We start from the raw sequence: 18,883 nt of genomic DNA, 5'->3' as shown, positions 1-18,883 counted from the left end.
CGGGGATTACATTTTGCGCGTATTTTTCCCAATCACCCATTGGTCCAGTTGTAAACCAAGAAGCACGCTTGCCCTCGTCTTTTACTTGATTGGAGGAATCTTCTATGTGGGCGTGTCTTCGAGGAAAAACTAAATAAACCGGGAAATTTTTAAATTTAACACAGGAGTTGAAGAAATCAACCAGTGCTGCCACTGCATTAATTGTGTCAGTATTTTTTTTGTGTCAAACAAACAAAATGCCTGCTACTTCTGACATACACACAGCGGCACCTTGTAACAACGAAGAGCCTAAGAAAGAGGATAGTCAGGTGGGACAAAGTTCGTTCTCTCTCTTCTGTGATGAACGCGGGTATCTGAACCAATGTGAATACATTTTGCAACATGGACATCGAAAGGGAGACCGAACAGGAACGGGGGTCATCTCTGTTTTCGGTTCACAAACAAGATACAGTCTCCGGGGTAAGTCGATTTAACTAATGTTCAGTATGTGTGGGAAGTTGTGCGTAGCCTGTTAAAACAAGTCAATGCACGATTTAAAACATGTAATTTTTCCGCAATGGCGGGAATTGCACAACCTAAGTTGAACGTTACCTCATTAACTGGCTTTGCATGGGACCTCTGTTCAAATGACTAGCTATTTTTTTTTTTCGTTTATCATTCCAGATCAGTTTCCTTTACTGACGACGAAAAGGGTTTTCTGGAAAGGAATTCTCGAAGAACTACTGTGGTTTATCAAAGTAAGAAGGAAGCCATGTCCCCCGAAAGAATGCACCAGTGACCACGTTTACATGTACATCAATATCTCGATATTATTCGGAATACTCAAGTATTCTGTTTTTGAGTTGGCTAATATTAACATATCCCCTTAACAATAACCCGGAAAAGCTTGTATTCCGGTTATGTGAAACCAGGATAAAATGCCTAGGATATGCTGCTTTTTAGACGGGGAAACTGGCATGTAAAAAATCTTATTCGGTTTACTGTTTGTCGGGGTCTGCGCAGGCTCGGTTGCATAAATCGTGCCATCGTCACACAACACCCTAGCCTGCAAACACCCATGATTCAAACGTCATCCCACAACACCATAATAGACTGTTGGCAGTCTGGTGACGTTTCCATCTGATTGTCAAACAAATCACTTCAAACAGTACAGTACATGTGCAGTTAGATCCACCATAATAATGCCATTTATTCTTCTGATATTCCATACTGGATCTTAATGCATATTGGCTACTTTCACCCCCAATAATTAACTACATTTGTTAGGCCATTTTGCTTGTGAACTATAGTTAAATACATGCAGCTTAACTTCTGTCATAACTTGTTGCCCTAGAAGACTAGTGCTCACCAAAACAATGTCATGCATCGATAGAATGAATGTATTAATCTAGTTAGCACCTGGTGAAGTTGTCTGTTTTCGTTTAGGAACCGGGAGAAAAACGCAATGACTCCAAAACAGTGGGAAGATTGGGCCTGTGTAAAATGTCCAATGCCATCGGTTTTAAGGAAATTAAAAGCTGAGAACAATGAAGCACGTTTCTGATAGGACTTCAGTTCGTCTGGGACGCATGTTTTATGTGGTTGAAATACTGTCTGTGTGCGTAAGTGTCGAAGATACCACTTTACATGCCCTTTTGCATTTTCTCGACATGCTGAAAAATATTATTTCTCCACTCCTGTTGCAGAGAAAAGAATAATTTGTTGTATCTGTTATTCTGCAAGAGTTAATATTATATTACCCTACATGTGAAAGGTTATAGGCCTACAGCCAGTGTCCATACTTCAGTTTTCTGTTCCATTTTACCCATATGAAATTCAATTAGGAATATTCTGTTTATTCACGGATACTCGTGAACGGGATATCAAATGTGCATGTAAATAGCTATTCCTGAATAAGATCTTAAGCGAGATATGAGCTACTATCCGGAATACTGTGTGCATGTAAACGTGGTCACTGTTATAATGCATTGAATTTAATGTGCCAGTGCCTATACACACTTGCATACTATTTCCACTAGATGGCGCGCCATACCAATACATCGGGCAGAGAAGTTGACAGATCTTGTTCTGTGCGTGTGCGCTTTAGGGCTCAACAAATGCCAAGGAGCTCACAGAGAAAGGGGTGAAGATCTGGGATGCAAATGGTTCGAGACAGTTCCTGGACAAAATGGGGTTTACAGACCGGGAGGAGGGAGACTTGGGACCCGTGTATGGTTTCCAGTGGCGGCACTATGGTGCAGAATACAGCGACATGCACAAAGGTACATCACACTGATATGGTGTTGTAGGATTATGTTGCACGTTTCAATCCAACCAATTTGAACTGTAGTGCTTAATTCTCTTGCATAATGCTTCACTTTATAGATTACACAGGAGAAGGTGTGGACCAACTACAGAAGGTTATTGACACTATCAAGACTAATCCAGAAGACAGGAGAATCATCATGTGTGCATGGAACCCCAAGGGTATTTGACTAGAATATTCCATTCTGGTTTCGCAGAGGCCTAGATACTACATTTGCTGTAATGATTTCACTGTGTATTCCACACTTAACAGTCAGTGTTGGTTTGTATCGCTCACACCCGCTCCTGTGCTGTTCTCAGACCTGCCCCAGATGGCGCTGCCCCCCTGCCATGCCCTGTGCCAGTTCTATGTCATTGACGGGGAGTTGTCGTGCCAGCTGTACCAGCGCTCGGGGGACATGGGCTTGGGGGTCCCCTTCAACATCGCCAGCTACGCCCTCCTCACCTACATGATTGCACACATCACAGGACTCAAGGTGGGGCAGACACTGGTTTAAACTCCCTACTCTCAACACCTCCCTTCCTTTGACTCAAAGAAAGGATGATATTTTAACCTTTTAATAAGAAGTGTAGTAAAGAGATTTCTTGCCTTTTTCCCTTTAGCCTGGGGACTTTGTGCACACTCTGGGAGATGCTCACATCTACAGCAACCACATCGAACCCCTCAAAGTGCAGGTAGGTTCAGCAACACGGGCAACTTTGGCATTGAGATATACACTGCAGTGACATGTGTGTAATGCTATGGCCAATGAGATGTATACATGCATACAGTACCAGTCAAAAGTTTGGACACACCTAGTCATTCAAGGGTTTTTCTTTATTTTTACTATTTTCTACAGTAATAATATTGTGCGCTGATGTTGTCCGTCATCAGATGACTCCCATTTTAAGAACCATTGTCTCAATCCATAGTTTTCGGACACATTGTCTGGCCGCAGCCTAAACGTGATGACTCTTCCCTTACAGCTCCAGAGAGAGATTCGGCCCTTCCCCAAGCTGAAGCTCCTCCGGACGGTTGAGAAAATAGATGACTTCCGTGCAGAAGACTTTGAGATTGTTGACTACAAACCCCACCCCACCATCAAAATGCAGATGGCAGTTTAAATGGGCTTCAATTAACTAATGTATGGGTGGAGGTTCTTCATCAATTTAAATATTCAGGTGCAGTGTACCTGTTGCCTTTTTTTTGTTGGTTCAATTGTGTATTTTGTTTGTCACGATTTTTGTAAATAAAGAATTTATACATTTAGTTGACACAGAGCCTTGGAAACATGTTCTATATTAAACCATTTTATTGAGGCAGAACATTACAGAGTAACATCCCGATTAAGATTAAATGGAATCAACTCTATATTTTGTGCAATGAAGACTGGCACTTTCTTTGCTTAGTTAAAAATAAATAAACTTTAACTGCCTCTGCTTCCTTAAACCAAAGTTTCAAGAATTTTGTAGTTGGTAATGAAACGAGTACTTAATGACTTGCCGTGGATCATGTGATTGCACCGTAGGCGGTCATTTTTAAAGGCTTTAACAGTGAGTGCAAGCTCAGTTTGGTCTGAGTATTTGAGCTGCCATCCTTAAGGGCCAGGGGTGCATCGCAATAAGCTAGCATGGTTTTCATCCTTCCCTCGGTGCCGATAAGATATTGAGACGTATTCCCCAGTGCTTCGGGGAATACCTTTGCAAAAAGTCTAAAAACATGTTTTCACTTTGTCATTATGGGGTATTGTGTGTAGATGGGTGAGCGAGAAATCGATTTAATCCATTTTGAATTCAGGCTGCATCAACAGAATGTGGAATAAGTCCAGGGGTGTGAATAGTTTCTGAAGGCACTGTATACACGTCAGTCTGTTCCTATAGTTGTTTACTGCATCCAATGGCCTAACAGATTGGACCCAACAACACACTGGTAAATCTAATCATCTGCCGTATGAGACTTCACATCCTCTAGGTCAGCCCCCACAGTCTTGCACTAAATGATGGCTGGACCAAGTTCAAAGTGACTGGGGGCTGACCTAGAGGATGACATTCGCCAGTGAAGTCCCATACGGCAGATGATTGGACCCAACAACAGACGTGAATAATCTGTTACGCCATTGGATGCAGTAGATTGGACCAATTCATCCTGTAGCCAATTGTCTTCTCTGTTTAAGATGATTGATGCCAACCAGAGGTTGGACGTAGGCAACCTGGGGGACCAGGCTGGCTGAGTACAAACCCATGTGGATCGAAGAGCCCACCTCCCCTGACAACATCCTGGGACATGCTGCCATCTCCAAGGTGATAAGGGGAAGTGAGAAGGATCTGAGGCCTGGGCTCTTTCTGAATTTGTCTTTGTGACTCCTCACATCTCAACTGTATTGGAGAAGGTCCAAGGGGTCTCCCCCCAGACCTTCAAAAAGTTTTTTTTATATATTTGCAAATTAATAAAAAAAACTAAAACAAATACCTTATTTACATAAGTATTAAAACCCTTTACTATGAGACTTGAGTAAATACAATGGTGTTGATAGATCCTCAGTCTTTTCATATCACAGCCATTAAACTCTTAACTGTTTTAAAATCAAATCTTATTTGTCACATGTACCGATTACATCCGGTTACCATGCACCGAATACAACCTTACCGTATAATGTTTACTTATAAGCCCTTGGCCTCTTGGTGAAATCCGTGAGCACTTTCCTTCCTCTCGGGCAACTGAGTTAAGAAGGACGTCTATATCGTTGTAGTGACTGGCTGTATTGAAACACTATTCCAAGTGTAATTATTAACTTCACCATGCTCAAAGGGATTATCAATGATATTCAATTAACCCATTTACCAATAGGTGCCCTTCTTTGCAAAGCATTGGAAAACCTCACTGGTCTTTGTGGTTGATTCTGTGTTTGGAATTCACTGCTTGACTGAGGGATCTCACAGATAATGTGTGGAGTACAGAGATGTGGTAATCATTCAATAGAGTGAGTCCATTCAACTTATGTGACTTGCACATGTTTTTCTCTTGAACTTATTTAGGCTTGCCATAACAAAGGGTTTGAATACTTATTGACTCAAGACATTTCAGCTTTTCAATTATTAATTTGTAAACATTTCTAAAAACATAATTCCACTATGACATTATGGGGTATTGTGTGTAGGCCAGTCATGCAAAATCTCAATTTAATGTATTTTTAATTCAGGCTGTTACACAACCAAATTTGGAAAAAGTTTATACTTTGTGTATTAAAGTAGCAAGTTTAGAATTTAGTTCCATATTCCTAGCACGCAATGACAACATCAAGCTTCTGACTCTACATATTAGTTGGATGTTTTTGCAGCTCTGACTCTACTGATACCTACGCTATTGAGGAACAATGTACTCTCTATGCCTGTGATATGTGGTTGTCCCACCTAGCCAGACGAATGCACTAAGTCACTCTGGATAACAGCGTCTGCTAAATTACTGAAATGTAAAAAATGTAACACTGCATTCAGGACCGCCGCTGTGGCCAACTGAATGAATCCTTTCTCTGGTACAATCCGGCACAAAATGGGGAAAAGTGCTGCATACACACACACACACCTTTCAGTGAAGGGCGGCAGGTAGCCTACTGGAGAGAGCATTGGGCCAGTAACTGAAAGGTTGCTAGATCAAATCTACAAGCTGACAAGGTAAAAATATGTTGTTCTGCCCCTGAACAAGGCAGTTAACTCATCATTAACTCGTCATTGTAAATAAGAATTTGTTCTTAACTGACTTGCCTAGTGAAATAAAAAAATGGTTGTTTGTGGTGGAGTGGCTGTGTGTAGAACTCACAGAAATAACTCAATCTCCTCTAGATTTCCCCACAACTAGGGTTGACAGGGTTTCCAAAGCACACACCACTACAGTTTGAAGGGACAAAAGTGAAAGTTAGTGATTCATTTGAAAACAGTAGATAGTATTATCCTCAGACTAGCAGGTAGGTTGACATTAGGACGACTAGCGTCACCCTGCATTTGTTCTAGTTGTGCCTATTAAATACAAAGCCAGCCTGTATTGTCTTGACACATATTACCACAAGATGACGCTGTGGATAACATGTATTTGTTGGTTACAGAAAGCCAACCAATTATAATACTCAAAATGTATTGAAATGGTGAAGTTTGTGGATCAAGAATCTGACCAATTTCTGTGCCCCTGCCCACAGTAAAAGTCAATCCATATCCTCGCATTCCTTGATAAGTTTCGATGACAACATAGGCGACAGAGTAGTCCAGGTTGGTGATGAAAGACGCAAATGTATTATTGTATTGTGTAATAGTTAGAACTACTGGTGGTTGGTACCTTATGTATAACATTTTACGTGAAGCAAGCGCAGCAGCAATTCATAACTTCTGTCTGCAACTTCTGCAAGAAATCAGTCATTACATTGATGCACGTACCATTGCGTCTTAATTAACAATGTTGCTCAAAATACGTTTGAAATCGGACATCGCCGACTGTCAATTTGATAATATTTGTAATATTATTTAATTTTTTAAACGGGGAAGTAGCCTTGTGTACTATCGCAATTTCAACAGGGAGTCCCGCCCACTGCTACTGGTTGAAATGCCTCTTCGCCTAGCAATAATGTGATTGTCACATGACTTCATGCATTGTGGCTGCAATGTAACTGACAAAAATCAATTCATGCCAAGAATATGAATAATTCTGACAGCTCGAGATTCGTAATATGTTGTGCCTGTTGTCCGTATTAAACTAATGAATCTAACGAATTCAATACAGAATACCACACAAATTAGAATCTGATTTTTTTTTATTTTCCAACTGTACAAATTCCACAGATTAGTATCTAAACCATCATTATTTATCTTTCCCCCAACGTTATAATAACTTGCGTTCTAGTCTTTGCTGTCCTTTTTATAAAATCAGGATTTTGTACAAAGCCCTTCTTTAAAACCCCAGTTGACCAATCTATGTTCTGCCCATCTGTGTAAGTATGCATAATCAAATGTAACACTTAACGGATGAGTTTAAAGAAAAACAAGAGCCAAATGACCCCTGTGGATGCGACATGACGCATTAAAATGACCTTCCTCCATTTTGCGGTCTTAAAATATAACTAACCGTTCACTGGTTCTGACTAATGTATTAAAGGAAGACTCAGCGATATGATGTAGGTGCACAAAATAAACAGCATAGTGGGTCAAATTCCGCAAAAACTAAGAGCTTTGAAGCGCGAGGCTAAACTCCCCCACTGTTTTGGTCCCGTACCTACCACGCTCTAACAGCGTGAAGGGAACCCTTGCGCAAGCGCAGATACTGTATGTGACTGAGGGAGCGAAGGCTTGCATCTCGCTCATCGCAATATCTGCGGTGCTGCTCGTGGCAACGTCATTTCGCTGAGTCTACCTTTAAAAACAAAAATGTCTGAATAAAAACGTATCCTCTTTGTATCTAGGCTGAAACTGTTGACTGAATGAAATCCGTTCACACTATAAAATCACATGTAGTCAAAATAAAAAACAGTTTTCAGGTGCTTTGGCAATATTTTCCCATAAAGGTGAAATGGTTTCCTTTTCGAGCATCCTCAGGTCTGAAAATAGAACACGTGATGAGTCTAGTAAATGACTTATCCATGTAAGTGAAAGAGAAGGCCAAGTCCTTTTTAACATAATTGTGTACAAGTTATTGCTGGCATGCAACTGCCAAATCAGATGGTTGCAACCATAAATTCTAATTCTGGTCCTAGATGTGTTAGTCTATACTAGCTCCATTCAATATTGCCTCCTGTTGCGTAGTGCTATGACATGTGCAGAGACAATCTGAGTTGGCATGTAGCTTAGTGATCTACAGGGCTGTCGGCATTGCCAGGTGAGAGCTGAATATTCTCCTATCTCACAGTGATACATTGCTCCGGGGTGAAGTTTCCCTTAGATACAGATCTAGGATCAGCTTCCACTCCTGTAATCCTCACCTAAAGAATTTGTAGGGAAAATGCTAAACTGACTCCAGATCAGAGTACAAGGGAAACAAGGTTTAGTCATACTCTGTAGTGATCTTTAAAGAGGTAATGTAACTTGGCATGGCAACAGTCTGTCTTGGACACATAACAGGATGGACTTAGTGTTGTAGAAATGTCCTGTATGTTATTGAAGGACTCGAGGGCTTCACATGAACCTAGAACCATTTCCATGATATGAATAATTCTTAGTTTATATAGAATAAAATCAACTAATAGAAATAAAATAGAAAATGAGCAGACAAGACGGACCCACGCAACTGTCCCTAATCCGCGCCACTCAAGTCAATCATTCAGAAAAACATGAATGTAGAAAGAAAAGCATTTTCCAGTTGAACACAGAACTGAATTCTCATTTGAAATATTCCCACAGTACTTGCCTTCGAGTTTACACAGGCAGCCCAATTCTGATCGTATTTTCACGAATTGGTCTTTTACCCAATCAGATCAGCTCTGAAAAAGATTTTAAAAGATCTGATACGATTGGTCAAAAGACCAATTAGTGGAAAAATTATCAGAATTGGGCTGCCTATGTGTAAACGCAGCCTTACAGTACATCCTTCTCTCTTGTCCTCCATTTTGAAGAGCTCTCATTCCGAGAGCCTCTACCTGATGGGCTTTCTCGTGCCATTTTCATGGTGCAACAAATTTGTTAAAACAACTAACACAGTTGAATGATTGGTCACTTTGAAAATGAACATGATCATTGAGGACAAAAAAAGGATAAAAAATAGTAAATTCATACAAACTAAGACTAGATGTAGTACCTGAAATAAAAAAAATAAAAAAATGATCATCAGCAATAGCAGTGGTTTGTGCAACTTGATAACCAAGCTTCCAGTTGGCTTTTCTGAAGCACATTATTCATAGAATTACGTCTCCATGCGTCTGTATCCAAGTCTGCTCCTCCTGGGTGGAGAGATACATTGCACGGTGAAGTGGTCCAGGGCTGCGCTGCGGCCAGGCCTGACTATAGGTTATCCCCAGGCTGGTATTGTGGCTCCGTGGCTGTGAAGTAGTCCTCCAGGAAGGACTGGATGTACTCGAAGGTGGGCCTCTCGTCAGGGTCCTTCTTCCAGCACAGCTTCATCATCTCGTGGAGGGACTCCGGGCAGCCCTGGGGGCAGGGCATACGGTACCCCCGCTCCACCTGCTCCAGGACCTCCCTGTTCACCATGCCTGGGTGGAGAGAGAATAAGACAGCGAGAGAAAGAGAGACAGGGGGGGGTCAGTCTGTTTAGTGCCCATTACATTAACAGTGCAGTAAACCATGCGAGGCAAGTCACAATAAAAATCAAGATTATCCACAACAAAACAAGGTCTGTGATCTATTTCCATTGTCACAGTCACGAGATGGCGGTGCATTGTGAAATCGCCCAATTACTCCATTAGACTATTACACCCCCACCAAAAAAAGCATAAATAAAAAAAGGGGGCCTGAAGGCTAGTGTGTGTGTCAGCGTTTCACAGCACTCGTCAGCCTCTCTCCCCTGAGCCCGATCAGTCTGGGACAGATGGTTATAAACAAGAGTGGTGTTCAATCTCCAGACTCCACCAGATGGTCTTCTCTAACCTCAGTCAGTGTTTACCCCGTAGAGACAAAAACAGCCATCACAACAGTGTCACCGCCGGCCCACTTCCTAGGACAGTATTAACTAGTCTAGGCTATAAAGACTTCCTTGTTTACATTGTGCTGGCACTACTCCTCCTGGTTACACAAGACTCCTACTTCCCTGGCTTTGGAGATCACACAATTGACAAATCCTAACCAGATTAAACAGCCTCAGACTGCAATTGTTGTTATGGGATTTGCATTCCAAATGGCATTGTAATCCCTACATAGTGCCCACTCCCTGTGAGCCCTGGTCAAAAGAAGTGCACTATATAGGACAGGGGTATTCAACTCTTACCCTACGAGGTCCGGAGCCTGCTCGTTTTCTGTAATACCTGATAATTAATTGCACCCACCTGGTGTCCCGGGTCTAAGTTAGTCCCTGATTGGAGGGGAACAATGAAAGAACACAGTGGAACTGGCTTGGAGGTCCAGAGTTGAGTTTGAGGGATATAGGGAATAGGGGGCCCATGTGGGACTCAAACATTGTTTTGTCTGTGTTCTCACCTGGGTAGGGCACCCTGCCCTTGGTGACCAGTTCAGTAAGTAAGATGCCGAAGGACCAGCCGTCTGACTTGATGGTGAAGCGGCCGTACAGGGCAGCCTCAGGAGCCGTCCACTTGATGGGGAACTTGGCCCCTACAAACCAGGAGCAGGAGGGGAAGAGATGGGCAGAGACAAAGAAGAGAGGGGAGAGAGAGGGAGAGACCGAGAGAGAGAAAGAAGAGAGACAGATCATTAACTTCCACTAGGTGTCATTAGGGAGCCTAGAGTCATAATAGAACCACTGAGAATTGACCCATATCAAAGTTCATGTTTCAGTCTGCCATGACAATTACACTATTGACCTCTGGAACAAAAAAAATCTACATTTTTCTTTAAAGGATCATACTTGATTTTTTAAAATGGTTTAAGTCAGATCTAATTGCAAAGGAAACTGATTGAACTAAGATACTACTACTACATTGTCAATAAAGACAGATTCTTGTGGGTGAATTGCAGGGTAAAAAAAAGTCACATTCCAAAAGGTTTAAGACTAGTGTTGAGTGGGAAAAAGAGTTATTGTCAGGGACGCCTGTTTCTCTGCTCAAACCATTGGTCTTAAATGGTTAAGCAGCAGGCAGCTTCAGAGTCAGAGTTTACTCACCGCAACTAATCAGAGTAAATTTGAGCATCTGCTTTCCGCTATTAGCTGAACTTACCATGGTAGGAAACAGCAGGGTTTACTCTACGCCAGTGACCTCACACTTCCGTCCCCTCCCCCCCCCCTCTTCCCCCACCCCATATACATCTCAAATGACTGTGACATTAAGCCGTGTCCCCGTAATCTCTCCTTTTTCCTGAAGTGTGCACTCGTTGACTACTACCCACAAATGTAAAAGCATTGTAGTGGTGTAGGCATGGGGTAGATGAAGGTTCCATATATTAATAGTATATTAATAATAACATAATAATATACAAGTCATTTCAAATCCATGACGGGAGGTGAACAAGTAAGGAACACGTCGGGAGAAAGGAGATTATTGGGACGCAACCATAGAGTTCTAAGCCCTTGTCTGTCTGTCTCGGGACCTAGCGGTTACCAACGTTAGGCCAGTAACCGAAAGGTCGCTGGTTCGAATCCCCGAGCCGGCAAAGGTGGAAAAATCTGCCGTTATGCCCTTGAGCAAGGCAGTTCACCCCAAACAACAACTGTTCCCCGGGCTCAACTGTTCCCCGGGCTCCTCTCTGATTCAGAGAGGGGTTGTGTTAAATGCGGAAGACACATTTAGGGTTGAAAGCATTCAATTGTGCAACTGGCTAGGTATCCCCTTTCCCTACCCCTTGCCTATCCTCTTTCCACCCATACACACCTCCAACAACTGGGATTCTAAGTCCCTCTGTCTCGGTGCTCTACTAACCTTGCCTAGCCGTGTACTCGTTGTCCTCGATCAGCCTAGCCAGACCGAAATCGGCGATCTTGCACACCAGGTTGTCCCCGACCAGGATGTTAGCGGCGCGCAGGTCCCTGTGGATGTAGTTCATCCTCTCGATGAAAGCCATACCGTCAGCGATCTGAGAACACAAGCAGATTAATTTAACACGCCGTTTGATCACAGAGGCTCGGGTTAATAATTGATGTGATCCACTCGAGAGCAGAGCCGTTGGTCTTGTGTAAGTCCCAAATGGCACCCTATTCCCTATTTAGTGCACTCCCTTTGACCAGGGCTCTTTTGGGATGCAACCTTACAAACAGGAGGGAGAATGCTGGTGATGGATGCGAAAGAAGAGTGCACTAAATCGGTTTTCTTGTGCAACAGTGTACTACGGGCATTAAAAACAGCTCAAACCTATCCTTAGGTGGAAACACTAAAGGGCGAGACACTTGGAAACATACATGGTAGCTACTAGCTACATATGTAGAAGTGTCAATGTCTACTGAGAGGTTGACTTTGGACTTACCTGTGCTGCCATATCCACCAGCAAGGGAAGCTTGAGGAATTTACCGTCTCCCTCCTTTAGGAAGTCCAGCAAACTTCCTACAAAAAAAACCACCAGCAAAACGCGACAGTTACAGTACCAGAGAGACTGCGGCTAAATGTTGCAACGGAGAAATACCACCATAGAAATAGTGAGACTGAAAACTTCTTAAAATACGCCTTCTTAAAATATTCATGATCCTTCCCTTGGTATTGATGAAGCTAGCAGCTTGCGTCTATGTTCGGTACACGGCTCCTAATGACATCTAGTGCGTGCCCCCAAATGGCACCCTATTCCCTATATAGTGCACTACTTTTGACCAGAGCCCTTATGGGACCCTGGTGAAAAAGTAGCAGACTATATAGGGAATAGGGTGCCATTTGGGACGTAGACGGCGCCATTTCCTCAGTGTGAGAGAGGGACATTGTTCTTTTAATTGACCCCTGAACCAAGATTAGAATCAAGGGGATAAAAACACACACACACGTTCCTCTGGTGCATTTATACATATATACACAGGGGTCACTGAGTCCATTTAAAAAGGTATTAGTCATCAGCATTCAATCACTAATAAAAAAGAAACAGGGTGACGCATTGCAGCTGAGAAAGATGAAAGCTTGCCACAAACTGCTGCAGTTTTCAATTAAATATATCTCTGCTTCGGGCCTTATAAAACCCCACATGGGATTCCCAAGGACTTTCAGACTGTAGGGTACGTTAATTAAAAACGGCCATACATTTTAAATGTGGTCCTTTAAGGAAATTGTCCTGTATACATTCCGATAGGGCGACGTGTGTGTTGTGGCGTGATATCTAAAAGTTTGGATTTCAAAACATCTCATCAATTCCGCGCCTGAACAACCTTCGACGTCGTGCAACTACTAACATCAAAATCTCTGGCATGTGGCCAACGTTCCCTACGTTTAATAAATTACCAAGTTCTCCAACTCCATCACACACGTATAACAAGGTCCAGCTGAGCCAGCCAGCTAATCACCTCCCCCAGGCATGTGTGTATGGGACCCTTCTGGAGAGAGACTCCAGCTATAATGTTTTAATTACACATCTAATCAGCCATGAGGAATCTATGTCAACATCATGCTGCCAGCCGCATACGTCACCGCATCTGGACTGGCGAAGGAGAGGCTGTGTTTATCTGTGTCTGTAGAGGAAAGTATTCAGACCTTGACTTTTCCCTCATTTTGTTACGTTACAGCCTTTTTCTAAAATTGATTAAATTGCTCCTCCCCCTCATCAATCTACACACAATATACCCATAATGACAAAGCAAAAACAGTTTATTTTTATGTTTGCAAGTAAAAAGACAAAAACAACAAACATAAAATGTACATAAGTAATCAGACCCTTTACTCAGAACTTTGTTGAAGCACCTTCGGCAGCGATTATAGCCTCGAGTCTTCTTGAGTATGACGCTTCAAGCTTGGTACACCTGTATATGGGGAGTTTCTCCCTTTCTTCTCTGCAGATCCTCTCAAGCTCTGTCAGATTGGATGTGGAGCGTCGCCGCACAGCTATTTTCAGGTCTCTCCAGAGATGTTTGATCGGGTTCAAGTTCGGGCTCTGGCTGGGCCACTCAAGGACATTCAGAGACTTGTCCCAAAGCCACTCCTGCATTGACCCTAAGCACACAGCCAAGACGTTGTCCTTTTGGAAGGTGAACCTTAGCCCCAGTCTGAGGTCCTGAGCACTCTGGAGCAGATTTTCATCAAGGATCTCTCTGTACTTTGTTCTGTTAATCTTTCCCTCGTTCCTGACTAGACTTTTGCTGAGGAGTGGCTTCCGTCTGGCCACTCTGCAGAGATGGTTGTCCTTCTGAAAGGTTCTCCCATCTCCACAGAGGAACTCTGGAGCTCTGTCAGGGTGACTTGACCAAGGCCCTTCTCCCCTGATTGCTCAGTTTGCCCGGACGGCCAGCTCTAGAAAGAGGTTCCAAACTTCTTTCATTTAAGAATGGAGGCCACTGTGTTCTTGGGGACGTTCAATGCTGCAGAATTTTTTGGGGTACCCTTCCCCCGATCTGTGCCTCGACACAATCCTGTCTCGTAGCTCTACGGACAATTCCTTTAACCTCATGGCTTGGTTTTTGCTCTGACATGCACTGTCAACTGTGGGATCTTATATAGACAGGTGTGCGCCTTTCCTAATCATGTCCAATCAATTGAATCTAACATAGGTGGACTCCAATCAAGTTGTTGAAACATCTCAAGGATGATTAATGGAAACAGGATGCACCTGAGCTCAATTTTGAGTATCATAGCAAAGGGTCTGAATACTTATGTAAATAAGGTATGTTTTTATTTGTAATAAATTTGCACAGAAAAATCTAAAAACTATTTTCGCTTTGTCAATCTACACACAATACCCCATAATGACAATGCAAAAACAGGTTTTTATATTTCACTGAGATTTCATTTTTTACATTTATTTTTTAATAAATTTCCCAACATTTTTAAAAACCTGTTTTTGCTTTCTCATTATGGGGTATTGTGTGTAGATTGATGAGAAACACCCCCACCGATTTAACACATTTTAGAATAAGCTGTAATGTAACAAAATGTGGAAAAAGTCAATGGGTCTGAATACTTTCCAAATGCACTGTATCCACACACACCTTTGGCCATGTACTCAGTGACGATGTAGATGGGTTCCTCAGACACCACGGCGTAGAGGGGCACCAGCTTGTCGTGTCTCAGCTTCTTCATGATCTGGGCCTCCTGGAGGAAGGCCTCGGGGGACATGGTGCCTGGCTTCAGGGTCTTAATGGCCACCTTGGTGGTGCCGTTCCACGTGCCTGAATAGAATTACAGAAGTAGAACGAACCGGGTCATGCTGCTGCTTACTGAAGAAGCAAGACAATGGTGTAAAAACAGGAGTAAACAAATAGTAGTTTTATAGAGTCCCAAATAGAGTCCCAAATGGCACCATATTCCCTCCACAGCCCGGTCAAAAGTAGTGCACTACATAAGGAATAGGGTGCCATTTGGGATGCAGCCCGACATAATACAGTACGGGTGTATTTGGGTACATGAACACATGTAGTTATGAGCTGTGGCTGGATGGACTTGTGTCTCTCTCTGAAAGAGAGAATGCTACTTCCTCCGGAGATAAAGATAAACGGAAGAAGCATCTGAAGGAAGTGAAAGATTCCCTGGCCTGGGATAAAAATAGTGTAGTATATTTCCTGTCTGTTCAGACCATCCAGAGTGTGTGGGGGCGCGCATATTTGTTCTTTGTGTGTGTGCGCGCCCGTCTGTGTCTAAACAGTATTTGGTCTTACCCATCCAGACCTCTCCGAAGCATCCCTGGCCCAGTTTGAGCTCCAGGCGTAGGGACTCCCGGGGGATCTCCCAGGCATCCTTGGCCAGTCCCTGGGTCTGGGGCTTCACCGTGGGGCACACCGTGGTCAGCCGGTAGCACAGACCGTCTGCATGCTCTGCATGGGGGGCACAAACAAACATGTAGGGATTCTTATGAATCCCAGCAGTAAAGTACGAGGGAAACCCAGCGAAGCTTAAAAAGGGGGAATTTCACACAACACTTCAAGTTTGCCTGTCAGACATGCGATGCGGCTGAATTTAGACATGCCTATAATAACAGAGCTAAATATGAATTGGATGATTTAATACGACTGGGACCTCTTGCTTTTATAGTGCACCAGAGCGAGGTTTTCTTTGCCCCAAATGCCACCCTATTCCCTATATGGTGCAATGCTTTTTTTATGTAGGGAGCAGGGTGCCATTTGGGACGGAGACGTAAAGTGGGCTCTCCCAGAGTTTTAACCTCTCTCCTTCTGCTGAAGGGGAGGCACTTAGGGAAGGTCTTTATTAAATATTCAATCTGAGAGCCATTCATCTAGCTGGGGAAATCACAGGGTCAATTACAGGTAAGCCTGCTACTACAGTAGCACAGATGTGAGAGACCGCAGTGAATGAATGTGGATTTTTGATCATAAACTGCACTTGGAGAACGGGAGGAAGCTGTGAATAAGAAAGTTACTGGGGAGCTACACTGGGGTGTTGGGAAAAACAGGTTTTAACTGAGACATTTTGCCAGCGCAAACAGAATGTAAGCCACTTTGTCAAGTGTTCTCTTGCGTGAGCTACCCGTCAAACTCTTGAAAATAGAACCAGTGTCATTTTACGCTGAGCAGTGCAAGCCTCTCGCTGAGCCGCGCTGCTTAGGCCCAGGTTTCATAGAAATGAATAGGAGCATCTCACGCTCAGCAAGGTTACGTTTCCAGTGTAGCAGGCCTGTTAAACAGTGAGTTTGAGAGAGAAAGTGAGTGCTAGAGAGATCGAGAGACCATCAATAAAAGGAGGTAGAAGACATACCTGTGTAGTGTTTGACCAGTTTCTGCAGCGTGTCAAACTGGGCACGTGTGGTGATGTAGTAACCCCCGTTGTCAAGTTTGCGGATCTTGTAGTGTTTCACATTGTCGCCTTTGGCATCGTCCCAGTCTCGTATGGACAGGGAGTAAGCACCTGGAGACAATGACCAGATTCTTCGTCCATCCAAGCAACAGTATTAAGACCTAGGCTTTATTCATGGAAATGTGAGTGTCACTGGCTATTTCTCAAATGACTCCATATTCCCCATTATAGTGCACAACTTTGTCTTAGGGTACCATATGACTTCAGGGCCAGTATTCACAAAGCGGGTCAGAGTGCTGACCTACGATCAGTTCCCACTTGTCCATGTAGTCTTATTCAGTGTGATCTCAAAGGCTAAACTGATCCTTAAAAATCAGCAGTCATACTCTGAGATGCTTGGAACATACGGACCCCGGTCAACACAAAAGTAGTGCACTACATGAGAAATGGAGTGTAACTAGAGATGCAGCCCGTGCACGTTCTCACGCTAATCGTCTTCACCTTTAGTAGTTTCACTCTCTCGCACCAGGAAGGTGCCCCGGTTGTTGCCTGCATTCAACAGCAGCCTCTCAGCATCTTTACGTCCCATTTTACCAAAGTACCACCTGAGGAAGGACACAGAAATAGAATGAGTAGAGCCTTTGGAAAATGTTGCAGTGCAGCAGTTTCCCAAATCTGTCCTTGAGAATCCCCAGCCGCTCCAAGTATTTGAAGAGCATTTTATGTGTTCCAGAACTAGCACACCATTCTATTTCTATGGTAGGACACACATTTACATCAATACCAGCTTATGTTACTATGAACTTTACTTGAATCAATACTAGCAGGTATCATTTCCGTGTTTGGAAAAATCAAACTTCAAATACACAACGAGAGGAAATAAAGCATTTGAGTCCATCAGGGGTCAATCTAACAAACAGGATGACATTCAATTTCCTTGCTAAACGATCATAAACCTCTAGGCTCATATAGGAGATGGTGGCTGAAACCCCCTGTGGCCATATGTATGAAGTGCAGGGCTCTACACAGAGTACATGTGCTCCTAAGTTGAAAAATGTAGGAACACAAAGAAATGTAAGAGCACAATGAAAGTATTTTAGGAAGAGTTAAGAAATTATTAAAAGTTTATAAATAAAAAAGTTGTGTTCAAGCCCAATGCCTCCTCAAATATTTGAGTTTCTTAGGGGAGACAAAAATGTTCAGCTGCCCCTTTAAGGGCGGCAGGTTGGCGTGGCAACAGGGCACTCGCATGGCATGCAGGCTCGCATGTCTGTCTGTGAGGTCTCTTCACTAGCAGTTGAGCAAGTTCAAACTAAAAACAACCTAGCGTGTGAACAAAACGACGTAGCCTAAATAGCCAAGAAACACAAGGACAAAGTCGCACTTCAGTAGACTTCGATGCCGGTGCGCTTCAAAAATGAATCTTTCAGCGCTTCACTCACAGTGCAGACAGGCCCCAGACACTGTTGCTGCACGTGGTGGGATAGTACCCGGCTCCACGAGCTAAGCCCCCCTCAGTTCAAACTTGTGCCCCTTAGTTTTAGTTCAATGTCCCTATATAAAAACAGCAAAATGATTTGAGTGAAAAAAAATCTGTATCTCCGCTGTGTCAGCACAATGGACAGAGCGTGCCGCGGTGTGTGAAGGGGGGCTATGGAAAGCCACGGGCAGTTAGGTATGACTCCTTTGTGTTTTAATAAAAAGCTGGGGGGAAAAACAAACACTTCTCATCTCTGTGGTAGGCTAAATGAACAACGTGACACGCCTCCGCCTGTCATATTTGACTTAGATCTATAAAGGGCGGGGTCGAGTTTACCAGTCGGGCCATGGTGAGGACGTCGTGTTGGAGGCCGAACTGTCTCCTCCTCCGTTGTTCCTATCGGGGGGGGGGGGGCTCTCTGCGAGAGTATCTGCCCTATGACGGGGTGTGTGAGGTTTTCATCCAACATTGACTGATACGGATTTGATTATGACCGAGCTCTTTTCTGGAGCCTGGAGAGGAGAGGGTGTACTCTGACCCTTTCCCTGGGCTTGGAGAGAAAATGACTGCATAGCAAAATGTTCCTGGTTGTGTCACGGACGTTGTGTCACCGCTGGAGGTATGGAGACAACCCCAGTGTCCACTATGAATC

At 43.4% G+C, this 18,883-nt stretch overlaps 2 protein-coding genes across 3 annotated transcripts in view; one reads left to right on the top strand and one right to left on the bottom strand.

The window, feature by feature from the left end:
- Nucleotides 1-145: 145 nt before the first annotated feature.
- On the top strand, nt 146-3,719 carry tyms (thymidylate synthetase). The gene is made up of 7 exons (XM_038997001.1): nt 146-459; nt 664-737; nt 2,087-2,261; nt 2,365-2,466; nt 2,605-2,780; nt 2,908-2,979; nt 3,271-3,719. Exons 1-7 carry the CDS (start codon nt 237-239, stop codon nt 3,406-3,408), a joined length of 960 nt encoding a protein of 319 aa, XP_038852929.1. The 5' UTR covers nt 146-236; the 3' UTR covers nt 3,409-3,719.
- Nucleotides 3,720-7,064: 3,345 nt separating this feature from the next.
- LOC120051153 (tyrosine-protein kinase yes) overlaps nt 7,065-18,883 on the bottom strand; it is a 47,270-nt gene continuing 35,451 nt past the window's right edge. For both annotated transcript variants that reach the window (XM_038997860.1, XM_038997859.1), the window contains exons 5-12: nt 17,253-17,356; nt 16,713-16,862; nt 15,659-15,814; nt 14,993-15,172; nt 12,343-12,419; nt 11,802-11,955; nt 10,408-10,539; nt 7,065-9,467 (exon numbers count right to left, since the gene is read on the bottom strand). In XM_038997860.1, the coding sequence (XP_038853788.1) occupies nt 9,259-9,467; nt 10,408-10,539; nt 11,802-11,955; nt 12,343-12,419; nt 14,993-15,172; nt 15,659-15,814; nt 16,713-16,862; nt 17,253-17,356 (1,162 nt within the window). In that variant the 3' untranslated portion in view covers nt 7,065-9,258. The remainder of the gene's footprint in view (nt 9,468-10,407; nt 10,540-11,801; nt 11,956-12,342; nt 12,420-14,992; nt 15,173-15,658; nt 15,815-16,712; nt 16,863-17,252; nt 17,357-18,883) is intronic.

The sequence above is a fragment of the Salvelinus namaycush genome, chromosome 7 (assembly GCF_016432855.1).
Source record: "Salvelinus namaycush isolate Seneca chromosome 7, SaNama_1.0, whole genome shotgun sequence".
NCBI lineage: Eukaryota > Metazoa > Chordata > Actinopteri > Salmoniformes > Salmonidae > Salvelinus > Salvelinus namaycush.
This window is presented reverse-complemented; position numbering and strand designations above follow the sequence as displayed.